The following is a 20,420-nucleotide window of genomic DNA, read 5'->3' as shown; positions in this document are numbered from 1 at the left end:
TATTTTAGAAACTTATGGGTGCAAATTGCAAAATATTGCTAGTGAAGCAAAATGATATTATGCCTAGAATTTTTTTTTAATATAAAATTGCATCATTACATTAAATTAAACGTTTTTACGCAAGATTTGGTCTAGGAAACACAACCCTAGCCCTAACAAGGAAATTACTCATAGTCCATAATTATAAACATCAAAATTGCAAAAATCAAATAGAAAATAGTAGAGAAGTGTAGGAAAAAATAATAATAATCACAAATAGCTAAAAAACTAACATGACTCTCACAATTACATAAGTTTTGAATTATAACTCTCACAATTAACTAAGTCTTGAATTTTGTAGAGGTTGGAGTTTTGATGAGTCCTTAAAACTTTAGGTGAGTTATTCTTCAAATCTCAAAATAAAAGACGAAAAAAATAGAAAGCGAGGAGGGAGAGGGCAGCAGCACCCTTGCCCCTTGAAAATGGAAGTGCGGCGCTGTGGCTTCACTAGAATTTATAGGTGAATGAGTAGAGTTCGTATCTTTTATATTTTAGGTGATTATATTTTGACTAGGCACTGGAATTGACTTCTTGTTATTTTTCCTAACTTCAAAGTGTAGTTCAGGGTTTTAGGACTTTTTATATATAAGGTTGATCATGAAGAGAAAGCTGTCTAGTTTTTCATTTTAAACAGAGAAAAGCTTAGTCCACCTGCACCAAGGCAAAAAATCAGCATTTTTTGCACCCAAATGCCCCATTTTGCCCCTCATTTAGTAGAATTTTTGTAGTTTAATGCCTTGAAAGTTGAAACTAGACCCATATAAAGACTATAAAGTCAAATACTTTTCTTTTTCGTAAGGAAGTAGCTCCTAACGTGAAGAAATCAAGGTTCTTCTTTACGTTGTTATCATCTCCTCCTTTGCTGGCTCCAACCACGAGCCTCCACGACGATTTAAGGATCGACTCACTATAAAATGTTGTTACATACAGATCTAAGCCCTTCTAGGGTTGACCAAGGCCCTTGCGGACTACATAGCTTCGGCCAGATACTCGTGTAAATTGTATACGTTGCTCCTAGTTTTGTGTTTTCAAACTTTGCCCACACATCGCAGTGTGAGTAAGGCCCTCAAGGCAGGAGAGATGTTACTGAACAGGCTACTTGGCGCAACTGAAGATATGCACGGCCTTTTCGGCATCGATATGATGATATGCTTCTTACATATATGGCACGAGAAACTCTGCGGGTGGGTGGAGGGATACCCTCAAGACTCTACTAGACTAGTTCTCTTCTTATCAATATATGTATTATTACCGGCTAGCTTACTGCCTTAGAAGTTACATGAATGGATGTGTAGCAATTACTTGCATGAGTTGCATCGTGACTTCGTGTACAGACGAATTGTGATGCACATATATCGCTTGGTATTTGGCTTCTTTCGCATCCCTTCAAGGCTTCAAGTCGTATCGATCAGTTGAGCACAGAGCACATGACTGCTAGAACGTTTGAATGATTAATTGGTTTGCCATTTGCTTAGTATAAGGGCCAGTTTTGTGACTTTTGTCCATGGCTATTCCTTGATGCATGCTTTGAAAATCTGATGTAATTACGTATTTCATGTTATCCCAAGGAATAAACCCAGGTAATTACATCCAGTAACTCCAACGTGGATACCAAATGATTGAACTTGCAAACCTTAAGACGTACTTTTGATTTCTTTAGTCTTTGGTTCACAAATATTTTCATTTTCTTATTCCTCCAATCTCATATAACTGACGAAGGTTAAAAATTGGGACATACCGCCTCTCTCCCTCTGTGCCTCCATGTGGCTATTGTTAGGTTTTTGTGAGTTTTTCCAGTTGTGCGGTGTTGGTTACTATGACTGCCTCCATTGCTTCGATGACGGCTAGGCTTGCGACTAAGTTGTCGCTCAGGGATGAAGAGGTATTGGTGGATCTCGGCAATCTCCGGTGTCCATGGAAAGGCCTTTTGGCTTATCAATTTTGTTGATGCCAATTTCGGTATCAACGAGTCAACGAGACTTTCGTTGAAATCCAAGTGTAAAGTGCTGGGGTTGTTTTCTTGAAGTGGGTCTATCTCTTCCTTCAATTAGTTTGACTATATGTGTGGCCTTGGTCATCTACTTGTGACTGAAGGTATGCCTTGGTGGTCCTGTGCCTGGTCTTGGTCGTCCACCTCTTGTGACTAAAGGTATGGCCTTGAGCTTCTTTCACTTGATGTTAGGCGTCCAAGCTCCCTTGTTGGGTGAAACAGATAGTTTGGCCTTGGGCTTCATTTGCCTGATGTTGGGCCTCCACGCTCCTTTGTTGGGTGAAACTGATAGCCCCGTCTCGGACTCTCTTCACCGGACGTCTTGGGATTCCTTCACCTTACGTTGGGGGTCCAGCTCTCTTGATGAGTTAAACTTATAGTCTAGTCTCGGGCTTCCTTCACCTGCCTGACATTGGGCTTTCAGCTCTCATGTAGGATGAAATTGATGGTCTTGCCTTGGGCTTCCTTCGCTTGATGTTGGGCATCCAAGGCCTCGAGTTGGCAGAGCTCCATAGAAAGGACCTGCAAATGTGAAGAGATGGAAGGTTATCGGAGGACCAGCCTGAGGTCGGCCAAACACACTCCGATGCCTAAGTTAGATGAGTGTGTTTGAACATTTATGGAGACTGGAGAAGAAAGAATGATGCTTAAGCATTTTGACATAAGAATGAAGTTGACATGTCAATAGAGAAAGAGAGAGAAGAGACTATGCATTTTGCCATAGCTTTGGGAGAGAGGAGAGAGTTGAAGTCGTCGATTTCTGCTTATAAAGGATTGGTATTTATAGGAGAAAAGTGGTTGAGGTGGAGAGGGAAAGGCATGAGCTCAATTCCATAAAATCGAGGTGTCAACCCCTACTCTTTGCTTACTGACACTTCAGGACGAGTTTGACAAAGTTGGTGACAAGTGTCACCACATAAACCATCCTTTGTCCTCAAATCACTGTTGACATGACATGAGAGCCATACTTGGTGTCGGAGCTTGACACGTGGAAAGGTTGGTGACAGTTGGTCCTTGATTTGTACTACCATGTCTCCATAAATGTGTTTACGTGTGAGCTTGAAGGTTGAGACTTTAGGCTTGGAAGTCGTGGCCATGATCCTTAGAGGTTGAGGCTTCTAAGCCTTGGGGGCCAAATTCTTGGCCTTAGGGCTTGAGGCTCCCGATTCCTTCTGACTATGCTATTCTAATAACCAGGTCACGATATGCTTTGACCTTGCTATCCAAGACGACAAGTCAATAACATGGTGGCTGTCCAAGACCTAAGAGGTGGAGGTCCAAGGTTAAAGACTTGCCATACCATGATTATGCATCTCACGAGTCATGATTATTTATGCCTAAGGATTCATTTTCTTTCTAGATGAAAAGTTTAAGTGTGTTGAAAGATCAGAGTCCTACATAGACTCTTTGACATTTCAACGTGTCCTACATGGAATGGGTTGAAAAATCAAAAGAATTTGTTGAACCAAATTATGACATCAACAAGTTTTTCACGGTAGGTCGTTTGAACAGTGCTCGATCTATGGTTTTGGATTCATTTCACATTGTTGTCCGATCTATGTGGAGATTGTTTGTTCCGGTGGATGTTCAGGCAAGAGAAGATCAGTTTATGTTTACCTTTGCTAATGAGAGTGATCTTGGTCGAGTGAAGAAGGGAGGCCCGTTGGGTCTCCAACGAGCCCTTATTTTCCTAAATGATAAGATGACTTCTCATCCTTATTTTCCTAAATGATGACGATGACTTCTCGTATATTGTTGCTTTCTATTGGACTTAATGCGGATTTGGGTGGAGATCCAGGGGCTGCCTCCGAGGGGAGAATATGGGGCTGGAACTTTCTTCTAAGGGCTAGTTTGAAGTGACGATCACCTTGGAAGAAGCGCGGCTGTCCTCGCGGGTTGAGGAACAATCCCAAGTTGTGGCAGCGTGACTAGAAGGCGGGATGCTTGGGGGTTCTATGGTGTCTCGCTCCTCTAAGGTGGAATTCAAGGCCCATAATGATGGCAGTGCAGTGATGCAACCTCTTTCCCAAGAGGACTAGGAAAGATAGCCTCACACGACCCTGAATCAATGCTATTCACTATAGTGACTGATGGAGGGGTACACCATGAGGGTCACTAGGCCCAAGGCTAGTTAAGACAGATGTGGCGAGGTAGGGTTGTGTAAGAATAAATCTAGTCGTTAGTTTTTCCTTTGCATTTTTCTTTTGGACTTTAATTTTTGCATTTTCTGTTTGGATTTCAATATTATATAATTGAGTATCGACTTTAATTTGAGAGACCTTTAAATCCCTCAAAGTTTAACCTCGTAAGGTCGTATGATTTATCAATGGAATTATATTCCGTTTTCCTAAAGAATAATTCTCATGTAACTGATCTTAAAAGACCCGATATTTTGATTAGTGAGAAATTAATGTGTATTGTTTAGAGGGACAAAAAAAAAAAAGTAATACTTGAACTTTCCCTCATATTGAGGTTTAATTTGTTCCCAAAGATTAACCCAAAGCAATTAATTCAAGTTATACTTCCTGCATAATGAGGTATATTTTTTTTTGGACCTTTTTGTTTATTGTGCGACATCTGTCCCAACGTAGATACGCACATGGCCCAACTCAAAACCCCAATATTTTCTCGACCAATCAAAACCCAAATAAGCACTATCATATACCAGTAATGCCTCTGGTTTTATATCGTGAAATACCCTAAAAACCCTATACCCACAGTCCTCATTGGCTGGAGGTAACATCTGCTCTTCCCGTGTAATTGAGTGCCAAATGGCCATCTGTAAAGCTCGATTAAAGTTGGATTAGCGCGCTAATGAAAGAAGAGGAAGAAATATAAATAGATGTTCTGAAGGGACTGAGAGTTGGACTGAGTTGGACTTTTTTTCTAGGGTAAAGGTTCAAGCTTTGAGCTTTTTCAAGGTGCTTCCTTTCTGTCTCTCTCTCTCCCCCGTTAGACAGACGCAACGCCATTGTAAGTTGAGCTCTCTCTCCCTCTCCCTCTCTCTCTCTGTCTGTGTATTGTGTTGTTTACTTGTTTAAGACAAAAAGAAGACGCTCAATAAGAAAAGGTTCAATCTTTTTCCAAAATATAACAGATTTGCTCGAGTAGCTTATGATACTTTATATAATGGAGTTATTTTCAAGGTTTGGGGCATCGTTTGTTGCTGAGTCTAGGAAAGATTAGAGCTTTTTTGTTTCCTGGAACAGGGAGCTTTTTCCTGATTGTCTGCTTTAACAATTTTGGTATCATGACATGAAAACCTTGTAATGTAGACATGAATCGAGAGACGAGAATGAACTGTGTGGTGTTGTTTAAGACAAAACAGAAGACACTCAATAAGAAAAGGTTCAATCTTTTTGCAAAATATTACAGATTTGCTCGAGTAGCTTATGATACTTTATATAATGGAGTTATTTTCAAGGTTTGGGTCATCGTTTGTTGCTGAGTCTAGGAAAGATTAGAGCTTTTTTGTTTCCTGGAACAGGGAGCTTTTTCCTGATTGTTTGTTTTGACAATTTTGGTATCATGACATGAAAATCTTGTAATATATGTAGACATGAATCGAGAGACGAGAGTGAACTTTTCCTCTTTGGAACCACATGTAATAATTATTGTATGTATGCAGGGGAAGAAAAATACCTACAAGTCTGTGCATATGGCAGAACCAGCAGAACCACATCAGGGGAAGAAAAATAGCTCATTATTTCAAGGTATTCTCTTGGTATCCATAAATTTCTCTTTGCTAAGTAGGAGATGCTACCCGAATGTTAAATTTATATTTGAAATGAATAACGGCATTGAATTGATCCCTTGTTAACAGATGAGCCAATTGGGGACAAGATGGATTTCACCTGTGATCCAGGGACCAAAAGGCAAGCTAAAGTTTTGGACTCGATCTTTGATACAGGATCTAAAGGCTTGATAGGTACAACCATTATAGCAGTGGTTGGTAAGAAAGGAACTTTTATCGCATCAGATGGAAAAACCTCCTGTAATAATGAAAACACCAAGGGTCTTGTATTATCATGGGATTATCCAAAAATAGTTTCAATTACAGAGTACATTATGGCCACGATTTCTGGTGGAGTGATTGAGAGCGAGAGGATGATAGAAACTGTTACAAAGGAGGTTGAGCAGCTGTCTTCTAAGGTGGATATGAAAGTAGTAAGGAAGAGATTTCAGAAGTATATGGACATCTGGAAGAAGAAGAAGAAGGATGAAAATCGCAACGAGGAATTATTTCCGGGGCTGGTGCTGGTGTATGGCTATAGGAAAGGTAAAGCTTATATTTACTCCGTTGCCGCTGATGAGTATCTGGAAAGTGACACAGGAGTGTTTGGAAGTGGCACTGGTTATAAGAAGGCAAAGGAATATATAGAGGAAAAATTAAAGAACCACAATGGAGAGCCAACTACTAATGATTATATTGAGTGGCTAAATACGGCTGTGGCAGTCGCCGCTTTACGTGACCCATTGTCCGGAGGTTATGTCAACTTGGCAATTGTTTGGAAAAGCAAGAAAAAGATGAAAAAGATGAAAAAGAGAGGAGGACATATTACCAGGGGGGACCATGTGCTGCAAATTTTGGGAAGAGATTTTGATAAGTTGGAAAGGTATATGGAAAAGGTATTCATGGTTGTAACTTATGGGATGAGCTACAGTCTATTTAACGAGCTGCAGTTCAAGAAGGCTATTCCAGACAATATGGAAGGAGTTGAGACTGCACACCTACTTGCTGTAGGTGAATGCAGTGCTGAGAATCCCGATACCATTATAACCCGAGTAGTTGTTTTTGACAGTGCTGATGCTCGGTCCTCTTCTCAATTTCAACCTGGAGATGAGGTGCTTGTTTTTTCGGATGATAACTATGATTGTGAGCTCTTCATGCCCACAAGTGATAGGATTGCAAACTTGTGCAATTTTCTTCCATCAGTAGAATAGGATATTTAGACGATCCAAAAGAAGAACAGGTTTTCATACTCTGTCTCATGAAGATGATAGAATGTTTTTGTTATCAATGTGGATGATTCCCTCTTCCATCAGTAGAATAGGATATTTAGACGATCCAAAAGAAGAACAGGTTTTCATACTCTGTCTCATTAAGATGATAGAATGTTTTTGTTATCAATGTGGATGATTCCCTCAAGTCTTAATCCTGTAGCAGTCGACCTTATCATGTAGACTCAAGGGGTGGCATGTTTAACAAGTCAATTTCAGCTTCAACTACTTCTAGACGATTTGATCTCACTAATTCAAAAGTTAACTTCATAGAACTTGTTGAATATAAAATTTTGGATAAAAGGCAAAGAAATAGGACCTCATACAACCAGAACTAGAAGTTAAGTAAAACTCTACATCACTGCATGTAGCTGGAAGAAATTCATTTTGAAAAAATAAAACAAGTAATACATGAATCCACTCTTTTATCCATCTTGCCAGCTAAGTAATGGAGTGGGATTGATTTGTCGATATCTTAAAGCCCAACTCCAATACTAGTTGTAGGTCACCTCTACCAGAGAAGGAGAGAGCTCGGCAGTGGCGGAGATGGCGACGGACCCAAAACCAAGACGGCTGAGAGGTCACAAGGCCACTGCCGCAGGTTGTATCGCCTGAAAACTTTTTGTCTTCAAAATTAACTAGTTGGTGTCTCTTTGCAATTTTGCATATGTTTGACATCTTGGGTAAGCTTTTGGTGTTTTTTCTGTTTATAAATGTAGGATGGTTGTGTTTGCTGGTTTGATATGAAATGCAAAGAAGTGATAGACATAATGGAAGTGGGAAAGGAAGCTGGTACATCGCGTTATGCTTCAAGCAAGGTTAAGAAATCTTAGACCTGTATGTCTTTATGTGAGTCATATACTAAATTACAATCACAAGTTTGAAACTTTATTGTTGTTGGTCGAAGCAGGAATGAAACTGTGGTATATGTGTCATCGGGGAGGAAATTTAAGAGCTTTGATGTGCGTCTGGCCGGTAAGTCATCAAATCTCATTGTCTCTGTGTTTGTTTGTTTCCATTTTTGGAAGGGGAGTTCTTGCTCATGGAATGTGCTGGAGAGTTTTGAGTATAATAAAGAGAAGATAAATCAGGTACAGGATATTCCGGCAGAAATTGCTATTGATTACTTTCTCAAGCTTAGCTCTACCCATTTCATGAGCTTATGCTGATGATTGTTTGTGATTGTCTATGCAGATTGCATGCAGCTCTAAGGCTTCTTTTCTTGCTGCTGCCGATGATGGTGGTGATATTAAGGTCCCTTTTTGTTACCCATCTTGCAGTTATTTCGTTAATGAGTGATTTGTTCGCTGTCTTATAATGTAGTTATGTTATAATTTCAGCTCCTTGTTGTAATCAACATGGCAGATCGTTGACATTCGCCGGGAGCGCATTTACAGAACATTAAGAGCTGATGCTTGCCATACAAGTGTATCCTTTTCTTTTTAGATATTTAAGCATTTCCGTTTTGTTTTTCTTTGAAGTATGGTATTCAAAGAAGTAGTTGTTTTTCTCTTCCTTTTTTCCTTGGAAATAGAGGTACTTTCAAATGGCTTGTAAACCTAGAATCTTCCATCCCATTGCATTCTGTCTATCCTGGAATTCTTTGCATTGTATCCACCTTGATCGTATAAGTAGCAGCATGCAATTTCTTCCTTTGAGACCTTCGGAAGGTATATCTATAAGATTTTCCTTAATCACCTCTCTCTCTCTCTCTCTCTCTTACACACACACACACACACACACACACACACAGAGTAAAGAGAACAAAGGACTGCATGGCATTTTACAACTGGTGTTTAGAATGGAATCAAGTCGTTTCAGTAAAAGCCAAGGAAATTGATCCTATTCTAATTGCAAAAGTTGTGTTGATGGCGTCCATTACATAATCATTAACTCTTACTATCAACATGTATACAGGATAGCAGAGGCATTCTATTCTTACTGCACACCTGACCACACTCACATTTCCAACAAGGAAAAGTTATGTTTTTCATAAGGTACAGTTTATAGTTATGTTCTGTTTACAAAACCAATCAAATGTCAATATAAGCATTTGCAATATCAATTCAGCATATTGAATTCACTAAATTTAGTTGGCACTAATTAGTAATTAGGAGGAAGAATGGCTTCTTGGCATTATACATCTATCTGATACTTTTGAGTGGAATTTTGGGTATCTCTTATTCTGTTAGGGTGTTGCCAATATACAGAAATTTTTTAGCTGCATTGGAAGTCCTGTGTTGGGTGTACTTAGAATTTCCTGAGGCAGATGGATATATGTTGTGTCAATCCAGCAAAAAGTTTATCTCTTTCAAATCACAAACAATTAACTAACAACTTCTGTGCTGGATTATCATGAGCAGTTATTACTGGAGGTCTTGATCCGAAGCTAGTGATGTGGGACTTTTCGAAGGGGCGCCCAAACAAGATATTAAATTTTGGCAAATATCCATCTTCTCTGCCATTTAACTTGTTTGATATAACTAGAATGATATTTAATCACAATTAGAATAGTTGTTTGTTGTCGAATCTTTGGTACTTTTTGTTCACTGCAGGCTTGTCTGACGTAATAATGGTGGTGAGCAGTGTCTTAATCCCGCATTTGTTTAACAGAAATTGATCTGTTAAACAAATGAGACAAGGTTTGTGTTGTGGCTCGGGGTCATGGTGCAGTTGACGTGATTAATATTGAAGCTGAACTTGATTCTATAAGGTCTAAAGGTTCTACAAAACCACGGAAAGGATCTCAACCAAGATCCAAAGACACTGATCTGGAAATCCCAGATCAAATCGGAAGGAAGAGGTTGCTTTTGGAATACTCATCAGGCAGTCACATTGTGACGCAGTCGGAATATAACCTTAGGTTTACAAGCAATAAACCTAAAACAAAGGATTCTGGAGTCCACCAGAGATAAATGAGAAAACTCTCAATTTGATTGATAATATGATAAAAGATAGGTTCTACAGCCGTTTAAGATTGCTTATATATGAAAAAAGAAACTCTAGGGCGATTAACAATGAAACCCTAAAGCCCACGGGTAAAAATAAAACAAATCCAAAACAAACTAGAAAACCGAAAATTCTGAAAAAACAGTAAATTGCAGTTTTGATGCCCTAAACGACCCCGAAAGCCCGAAAAAGCCCACACTTTATAGCAAAGCGACGAGTTTAGTTCCTGGCGTCGTTCCATTTCAAGAAAGCTATAGCAATCGCGATTCGGACACCAAATGCCAAAGTTGCAGCAAACCGGGTTTTCCTCCTTTTCCACGATCGAGCTGTTCTTTAATTCGGATTGTCATTCGTTCTACATCAGTCTCCTCCACATCCGAAGAACTCGACCCCGAGTTCTCTTCAGGATAAAGAACCTCATCATCACGAAACTCATGCAGATCAGCCACATTAAAGGTGTTAGAAATGCCCATGGAATCAGCCTCTTGGAACACTTTAACTCTTCGATGCTTATCAGCTGCAGCTTTATACTTAGCATTAGTTTCTTCCAACTTGGTCTTAACTTCTTCTCTAACAGTCTGCACATCCTTAGCCATGCCTTCAGCAGCAACACTAACACGAAGAACTTTAGGAAGCTTAACTAAATCAACCACATGTTGGGGAACAACAGTATAAACTAATGAGAATGGTGACTTCCCTGTGGCGCCATGCACAACACTGTTATAAGCAAACTCTACCTGTGGCAAGGCATAATCCCACCGTTTGGGCCTATCTCCACAAACACTCCTGACCATGTTAACCAAAGTTCTGTTAGTAACCTCTGTTTGCCCATCAATTTGAGGATGAGCTATGCTGCTACGATTCAAAGCTGTTCCAAACATTCTCCACAACGTAATCCAGAAGTGACTAAGGAACTTTGTGTCTCTATACGAAGTAATGGACTTGGGCACTCCATGCAAATGAACCACCTCCCTGAAAAACAGTTTGGCTATATTGGAAGCATCAGTTGTCACGCCCTTGATTTCACACACATGAAAATCGATATACAATCCCATAATTATATATGCGTGAATGTTCAGCCATCAATACAAAATACCTAGAAACTTTTTTTCCTTTTAACCCAAGTACATATTGATATCCTGAACCCACTATGTCATTATAGACCGCTCCATAGAGTCATATATTACAATGCTTACGAATTAAATTGTCAACTACAAAATAAAACGTAAATGCTCCTCAGAGCTAACTACGCAAGGGAAGTCCTTATCAACGGTAAAGTTACAAAAATGGCTTCCTACCATAAAGCTGCAAGGGCGCTACCTCAGCTTCAGCCCCGATTATCCTAACCTGCAGGATTAACCCCTACACCGTTTGAATAGTGTACCGGGTTGTCACACAACAAACCCGGTAAGCTTTTGCAAGCCCGTATGAGTAACTCAAAACAGTTAACACAACTCACTCCAAAAATAAGGAAAACAACTCACGCTTTGATTCCTTAAAACACGAGATAAAGGAGAATAACTCACACTTTAATTTCCTTTCAAATCGAAACATAGAAAACAACTCACTCCTTGGTTCCTATCAGTAAAACATAGAAAACAACTCACACCTTGAATTCTATCAGTAAAACATAGAAAACAACTCACACCTTGAATTCTATCAGTTGTACCATAATCGTACCATAGAAAGCAACTCACACCTTGATTTCTATCAAATCGTTAATAAGGAAAACAACTTGCACCTTGTCCCCTTAAAAACCATTAATAAGGAAGCAACTCACACCTTGTTCCCTAAAAATACGTAATGTCATGAGTTATCAATAACCAATTCCCGTTACCCCATGAATTACCTATATGGCAGACAGATTAGAGCTCTAACTGAAAACGTAACCACTCGTCCGGCCAAAGACGTGATTACCTGATATTCTGCCCAAGGTCATAGAAGGAGTCACACTGGACCCAAAATGTTACACAAATAGCAACGCTTTTGAAAACAATCGAAATCAACATTTCCATAATCATTGTTTTCCGAAAAGCCATAACACAAAACAATAAAAAGCATCAATTCATGCCTATTGTTTTCATACCCAAATCTTAACGTTTTTTCCCAAATCTCAACGCTTTTCAAAACAAATCAAAATCAATCATTTCCACAATCATTTGTTTTCCAAAAGCCACAACCCAAAACAATAAAAAGCATCATTTCATGCATATTGTTTTCACAAATCCACAAACCACCAAAACATATATATTTCACGAAAATATATATATGTAGTCATCCGCTCAGGAATGCCTACTAATACCAACTATAGTTTGCAGTTAAATCAATAACTCTCAAAACGATAAAGGAAATCCGTTCATTAATGAACCTTGAACCTTGTGAGATTACTCACCTCGAAACTCTCGCTGCGTCTTCTATACAGAACCGAACTAACACTCTCACTAACAACTTGTCCAATTCACCCTTTAGAAGCACTTATTCACCAATGATCCCAATCAGTAACGATTCACATTTGATTTAAGTTCGAAACCCCTGTTTTGAACTAAAATCACCAAAGTGGCTCCAATCGAGACAAAACCACATCCGAGACCTCCCAAAGTCTCCGGAATACGTCCACGATCGATGTGACCAAACCACAAGTCGATCGGACGCTCAAATCCTCACAGATAGAATAAATCGATCGGTATGAAACTGCAAAAATCATAACAATTCCATACGAACTCCAAAATTTGCATATTATATATCGAAACGCTCATATCAATGAGTAGAACATATATAATACCAAAAACAGTTCCTTAAGTGGCCGGAACGCCACCACAGGCGGTGGCGCACCGCCGCCGGCCCAAAACTCAATATTTCCCAAAACTCCCAACATAAAAAAGCTTCATCTAAGCATGCTTGTGAACTTTCATAACTAGCTCGAAGTCAGAAAACAAGCATAAAGGGTCAAAAACTACCTCACAAGCCGTGAACAGTAATCCAATCTGAGTTGAACCAAGTTTTACGTGAATCGATCCAAACAACCACCAAGGATCGATCAAGGAGGCTGCTCTGAGCTCCCCAAGCTCAACTTGAAGCCCCACCGACGTCGGAGATCGGAGAACCGATCGGGTCCGAAAACACTCAACTGCGCAGCCTCGCAGCGCCGCCGTGGAGGAGAATCAACGCTAGAGGACACCAGAGGGAAGACCAGACTGAGGAGACGATCCTATCTAGAAAGTTTCGTCGCCGGAGACCGCCGCAGTTCGCCTGAAAAGCCGGGTCAGGTCAGTCGGATATTTTCGTTTCTGAAGGTGCAGCCGAGAGAGAAGAGAGAGAGATATCAGTTTTCGGAAATGGAAACCAAATGAAAATAGTAAGTTTCCAACTTGGGAAACTTCTATTTATACCAAAATGAAAATTCCTTCCAATGGCCATAATTTTCTCATACGAACTCCGATTGACGCAGACCACATGTCCACGAACTCGTATCGACGCGCACTACCACTTTCGTGAAGGAAGTTTTCGGATAATCTCAACGTATCAAAAGTCAACCTTTGCGTCACCCTTAAAGTCATATTTTCCGAATGAAAATTAATCCGAAACACTTCCGCTTCGCCCACGAGCCACGAAACCATCCAATAACCATAAAATTAATTCCGGAAAATCTTCGGACAAAAATTACAAATTTCCGGGATATCACATCAGTAGTCTTCTTACAAGCTATAAAGTGCGTCATCTTGGAGAACCTGTCAACTACCACAAACACAAAATCCACATACATTATGTATGGCCAAACATAGAATAAGAGTCATTATAGTTTTTAAAGATGATTTCTCCAGCGAAATAATCTTGGACTATTTAGTCTATGAGACAGTTAATATAGAGTAGCCACTGTTGATGGGATCATAGATTTCATTGCATCTGCAGTCTTGCATTAATTTTAGTATTAATCAGAGATTCATTCTTGCTTTTGTTATGCCACAACATTGATATTCTGCTACTATCATGTAGTCAGAGTGCCGGTGCAGAAGGACCTAGTAGCACTTGTGTCTGTGGATCATGCAACAACAGCCAATCTCTTGGTTTTCTTTTAATTTTTGTTTTTCGCTTACCTGGAATTTTCTAGTAGGAATAGATTTTTTTTTTTTTTTTTTTTTTTTTTTTGGAGTTTCTTGCAATGCTCGTTATCGTTAGAGAATTGATCTTTCCATTGCGGGCTGATGTGGACCCCCTCTGTTTTTGTGATGTGGATAATGTGGACTCCCTCTCTTTCACTGATGTGTGTTTACAATTAACAGATAGTAATAAAAAAGTCTTATAATTATTAATCAAACTAGTCAAACAATAAACCAAAAACTACAATGTAATATACAGGAAGGAAGATTATCTGCACTTCCATTGGCTTCTGTCGTGGAGAAAAGAAGTAACCATTTTGTTAGTGTAATTAGAGGATAACCAAATGTTTGGATCCATTTGTGCTTGAAGATAATTTCTTGTGCATATTGGTTCGTGCATGTTGCGTACCCCACATTAAGTTATATAGTTATTGAAGATGACTTCTCCTGCATCAATGTCACTTTGATATCCTAAGTAGAATAATATGAAGAGACTAATTGTTGATGAGATCTTACATCTCATTGCGTATGTGACTTCTCCTTACGTAATTATGGGAAATACTGCCCAAACTTTTCAATTTTGGTCTGTGCATCATGCATTGCTGATACCCTTGATCAAGTTTAGTATATTTGCATCGCAGCTCATGTTTCATTTAGCATTCAATGTTCATTTTTTCTTTTCGTATATGATACTATTCAAAGTCATGTGGTGATAGTAATGTTGTTTTCTTTTTGACATCATCACTTCTTCATTATCTTCTGCTTTATATTTTGTCTGACAATATAATCATAAACAGGTGCTGTGACATCTTCTCGTTTCTCCAGTGCTGATGGTAAGATTTTAATTTTTGTTTTAAGGTCTTTGAGAATATTTTCTGGTGTAATTATAGGATAACCAATTTTTTTGGATCAGTTTGTGTTTGAAGATAATTTCTGGTGCCAAGCCTTGACACTGAATAATATAGTTTTTGAAAATAAGTAGCTCCATCAGAGTCATTTTGATAGCCTCTAAAGGATATATCAATAAATCTATACTATTATTAAGACAAGAGATTTTGTTTTTCAAAATTGGCCAAATCTTTCAATATTATTGTAGACTTCAATAATGGCATTATGGTAAACAGCAAATAACATAACAAATCATTTTTTATTATTTTTTTTTTTCAAAATGCATTCTTTTTACGGAAAATTCTACAGTACTGGGGGTATCTCATACCGGGCATTTTGTGAATATTTGTGACCGTTGGATCGGTAATATATCCAAGGGTCATGGATATTCGAAACAAGCTGACCTATTCAGAAGGTATCCCGTTTCGCCGTCACTCTCAGTTCGTCACCGTGCCTCCAGCGTCGGGCCTCCCTGCGCGGTGCTCCTCCGCTTCGCTGTGCTACCACGACTCTCTCTCTCTCTCTGCGCTACTCTGCCTCAGTCTCCCTCTGTTCCACCGCGCCCCTCCACTCCACTGCTCCTCCAGTCCTCTTCAACCTCTCTCCTTGACCGTCGAGGCGTCGACAGCCCTTTCTATACCTGACGGTGACGGACTAACGGTGGTAAGTCATATGGTTTATCGAAATTTCTGGGTTTTTGACTTTTCAATCGATCTGTATCTCATGAACATCTCCACTACTTTCTGGGTTTTCAGTTGAATAGCCTTGAAGTCTCCAACTTGGTTGCTTTTTTCCTCAATCAGCAAAGCAGAAAGCCAGAAACTGTTGTTTACACTCTGGGTTCGATTTCTGGGTTTTCACTTACATTCTGGGTTTCACTCTTCAAGCTTGGTTAGTTGGTGAAATCAAGCTTGGTAAGTTGCTGGGTTTTGTATATTTGTATGAATGTATAACCAAATTGTATGATTAAAACCATTAAATTGATTGAGCTTCAAGTTGCTGCATTTCTGAATATCTCCATTAGTTGATCGAGCTGTTGCCTGTTGCCCTGTTGATAAGTTGGTTTATTGGTTGTTTTGATTGAGCTATTTTGCCGTTATTTGTATATCTGTATTGGTCATGTATCTGTTTTGAAATTTGGCATTGGTTTTGCCAGTTTTGGATGGTAACTGAACTGCAAACAGTTTGGTAATTTGGTTGGGAATTCAAATTGGATGGGAATTGCAATCAGAGTGTTCGAATGATAATCTGAATCCTGAAACAAGTCCTGTACATGGGGAAGCTCCAGTGTTGCTTCAATCTAGAGAAAATGAAGATATGATCGTAAAAGTTATTTGGGAGTAGTGCTACTAATTTTGTTGGATTTGGAGCTGTGCAGGTCAACTTGGTGCGTGATGCTAGTGTTCAAAAGGAAATTTCTAACTCTGTTGGGAAACAAGCTCTTGTTCTTTCTATTGTGGAGTGCAAGGGGCTCGAGTTCCAGGTGGTTACAATGTCTATCATTTAGTTTGTTTACACTTATCATGCAAAAGCCGTTGATGATATATGGATTCGTTGTTGTCCTAGGTACGTATTCATCTACCTCGAAAGATTCTTCTATTTATTTTACTTTCAATTTCTTTGGCTATATATACCATCTATGATTAGTGTATATGCAATTCATATGTCTTATGTTTGTTCACACGTCTTAACATACACGTCTTTTTTGTAGGATGTACTTTTGTTAAGTATTTTGGGTCATCACCCTTAATAAATGAATGGAGGCTGATATATAATTACATGAACATGATTTGCTAATAAGACTTGGTGTGAGATGCAGCAAGTGAAGTCAGAGAGAGGAAATCATTTTCTGAATTTGGAGAATTCTGTTTCAGTCCCAAGGAAGATAACCTAGTATGTAATTGATCGAAAAAATTGAATTGCCAAGGACCGGTTACGAGCATATTTATTTTATGTTCTATTTAGGATATCGAGTTGACCAATAAATCGAGACCCAACCGAAGGCAGAAATTGCTGAAATTTCTACCACTACCATATATTCGTATGCGGACACCATCCAATGGTGAAATTTTAAAAATTCTATTTCGTCCCCCATTTTGCTCATGGAGGGTAACAACTCTAATAAACAAGTTAGACAACATTACTAGGTATATATGGATTATGTGCGATTCAAAAATTTTGAAATAGAAATTGATAAATCCAAAAACTCCGATATGTTTATAAAATAGTGGTAGGTATTGTATTAAAAAATTAGGCCAATCCGTCGTGAATAAGACACCCAATAGAGCAGTCAACGCTTTGTACAAGCAAATTTCCCTAAAGGGAGCGGCACCATGCGAGGACAAACATCTCAGAATTTTTACATTCGTAAGTAGACCCCCTACCCACGAGAGCACGCACTATCTATGTACGAAGTCATGGGTTCGAGTCACCATAGGGGTAGAAGTGAAATCCTTTGATCCTCTTTTAATTTAAAAAAAAAAGAAAAACTGATTTAATAGACGAAACTAGGAACTAGATCGAGCAAACAACATGTATCTATTTATATATAAATGAAATTGAAGTGTAGAGAAGATCAATCGCAAATTGGGAAGATATGGAACCATGGAACCCAATAAACTAACCTAGCTGTGGACAAATAAAGAATAAAATGCGTGTGTCCGCTTAATTATACGCATATCTGTCTTAAAAGGAGGGAGAAAATGGGGAAATAGAGTTTATCAAAATTGAGTGTTGGATGTTGTCATGATAAGAATAAATAGTATTCAACAATTTCATTAATCAAGAATTGATGACAGTTGCAGCAGCCTTTTATTCAAAAAAATGGCTACGTGGGACTAGTATAAATGCTGTATGATTTTTTTTATCCATTAACTTTTTTAGGTAACAAATGAAATTTATTAAAAAATGGGACAGAAACCAAGTAAATAAATAACATAATAGCTTTGAACAAAAAACAGATAAAAAATATAAAAGTAAAAAGAAAAAGAGTTTGAGGTGACTCGGATAGCCATTGCTATGGATATCCACCTGCCCGCCTCAGGTTGCTGTCACTTCACTTGGTTGGATACAAGAGAGAGAAAGAGGGAGAGAGAGAGAGAGAGAGAGAGAGAACGGGGCTAGCCGGCTAGTCATTTATCCATATTAATGATATTATTTAAGGTTTGGTTGCCTTTTCTTTGTTTATTATTTGCTCCACGCTACTTTGCTTGCAACCATTTAGTTTATAGTGTCATGTCTACAGCTTTCCAAGTTTTATATACCTTAATTAATTCATGTCCGCAACTTTCCAGCCTTTTTTTTTTTTTGTTACAACTTTCCAGCCTTCGTATACCTTAATTATGTGTGTTTGAACGAAACCCACAGTGTATTACCTTTATTAACGGCTCTCACCACACCATACACTCTTGTCTGCATATTACACGTTATAGCCGGCTAAAAACCAAACCCAAAGTTGCCAAAACCTCTAATCCAAAACAGGATTTGCAATCATGGAGGCTTAATGGGTTGCCCGCATGGTTCTTATGAAAACCCAGATGCAAACTGATATGAACTTGAAACCCCAAACTATGAAACCCAGAAACCCAATCGTTGGTTATGTCGATCAGGTAGACCGGTCTTGCTGTTGTTGTTGCTGTTTTCCATTTCTTGTTCTTGATTTCGGTACACCCATTTCAGAATCTTCATTACTCTTCCCCGAAAATTAAAGATTATAAGTTAAACCCTTTTCTGATCAAAACCCATAAATCCCCAAAATTGAAAGAACCAACAATTATTAGTAAAATCCTTTTCTGATTGAAACCCATAAACCCCAAAATTGAAATAACAAACAATTATTAGTAAAACCCTTTTCTGATTGAACCCCAAAATTGAGAGAACAAACAATTATCAGTAAATCCCTTTTCTGATTGAAACCATAAACCCCCGAACTGAAAGACCAAACCATGATCAGTAAAACCCTGTTCTGATTGAAACCCATAAACCCCAAATTCAAAGAACAAACAAAGACGAAAACTTTGAATCTTGAGAATCAAATCGTCGAAATGCAGAGGGAAAGTGTGTGGTCTTTAGGCGAAAGCCGCAGCGGTTTATAAAGAAAATTGGTGGTAATTACGAGTGTAGGACTAAATTTACTGGTTTATAAATCATTTTACAAAATTGAAGACGAATATGTTGTTCGGGTGGTAATCTTAATAAAGCATGTGTTCTAACTCACGTAATAGAGATCTCGATTGTGTAATTGGGTGGTACCTTGTGTAATGTTCGTCATTGAGAAAATAATTATATTTTTGGCAACTGCTTATTATGATATACAAGGACAAATGATGAAAAATGTTGTAAAAAATGTCATATTTGTGATAATTACAAAGTCTGCGACCATATTTACAGGTTTATGAACCATTTTACAAAATTGAATACGAATGTGTTGTCCGGGTGGTAAATCTTCATATTTCATACTAAATAAAGCATGCGTCCTCATTCACGTAATAGAGTTCTCGATTGTGTAATTGGGTGGTAACTTGTGTAATGTTTCCCATTAGGAAAATAATTACATCAGTAACAACGATTATTACTAATATAAGGACAAATGATGAAAAATATTGTAAAAAATGTTATGTTAGTCGTAATTACAAGTTCTAAGACAACATCTATCAGTTTATGAACCATTTTACAAAATTGACAACAAATGTGTTGTACAAGTGGTAAATCTTCATATTTATACCAAATAGGGCATGTGTTCTTATTCACGTAATATAGTTCTCGATTCTGTAATTGGGGTAAACCTTTTAGTAATTACTCAATTTAGAACAATATTTACAAGTATATGGACAATATTACAAATTGATGACAAATGTGTGCTTAAAAATGTAATTTTAATTTTTTTAAATTGCCATGTGTCAAAATATGAATGGGTAACCTGATGACCTATTCATCAGGTTACCATCATATTAACTTGCTATATATTAAAAAAAAAAAAAAAAGTATGTCATACTGGGGGTACTCTAGTCTGTCTCTCTTTTTACTATGTTCATAAGATAACTGAGTTTAGTTGTCTGAACTGCACATTTAGAGTATGTGTGGGCAAGGCCAGTACTTGTTGATTGGATCTTTCATCTTGCATGTACAACTTCTCTGTTTATATGTTTTTTGTTTTGTTTTTTTTTCTTCTCTTCTGATGACACTGATATATCTGTTAGCATTCCTGTATTCAATGTCATGCCCGCTTTACCGGTTTCTGGGTTTTGTCATCATTATCATCCATTCATTCATTTTTTTTAAATTTTATTTATTATTATTTAACAATGTAACTGTGAAACAGGCAGCAAGGTGACGGAACAAGAGCTTGCCAAAATGCGTGTTATACGCGACTGTATGCTTTTATTTTTGTTGTACAGTTTGTGATTAGTTATCTTGGAATTTTCTGAAGGACAGATCAAAGTGCTGATTTTGTATTA

The 20,420-nt window shown here is 38.3% G+C and overlaps 1 protein-coding gene, 1 long non-coding RNA gene and 1 pseudogene across 2 annotated transcripts; all 3 read left to right on the top strand.

The window, feature by feature from the left end:
• The first annotated feature begins 4,891 nt into the window (after nt 1-4,891).
• On the top strand, nt 4,892-7,084 carry LOC121048978. Its single transcript, XM_040505349.1, has 3 exons — nt 4,892-5,002; nt 5,658-5,742; nt 5,853-7,084. The coding sequence occupies exons 2-3, from the start codon at nt 5,688-5,690 to the stop codon at nt 6,971-6,973; spliced, it is 1,176 nt and encodes a 391-aa protein (XP_040361283.1). The 5' UTR covers nt 4,892-5,002; nt 5,658-5,687; the 3' UTR covers nt 6,974-7,084.
• A 492-nt stretch (nt 7,085-7,576) lies between these two features.
• Nucleotides 7,577-9,988, top strand: LOC121049136 (annotated as a pseudogene).
• Nucleotides 9,989-15,275: 5,287 nt separating this feature from the next.
• Nucleotides 15,276-17,013, top strand: LOC112165953. Its single transcript, XR_002923070.2, has 4 exons — nt 15,276-15,627; nt 15,720-15,878; nt 16,121-16,530; nt 16,676-17,013. It is a non-coding gene; the product is annotated as an uncharacterized LOC112165953 (long non-coding RNA).
• The last annotated feature ends 3,407 nt before the right edge of the window (nt 17,014-20,420 follow it).

The sequence above is a fragment of the Rosa chinensis genome, chromosome 5 (assembly GCF_002994745.2).
Source record: "Rosa chinensis cultivar Old Blush chromosome 5, RchiOBHm-V2, whole genome shotgun sequence".
NCBI classification, from domain to species: Eukaryota; Viridiplantae; Streptophyta; class Magnoliopsida; order Rosales; family Rosaceae; genus Rosa; species Rosa chinensis.
This window is presented reverse-complemented; position numbering and strand designations above follow the sequence as displayed.

Excerpts from the sequence above, each read along its gene's own strand:
- LOC121048978 (XM_040505349.1), top strand. The coding sequence starts at position 5,688 with ATGGCAGAACCAGCAGAACCACATCAGGGGAAGAAAAATAGCTCATTA. Across the intron at positions 5,743-5,852 it reads AAATAGCTCATTATTTCAAG|ATGAGCCAATTGGGGACAAG; the intron begins GTATTCTCTTGG and ends CCTTGTTAACAG.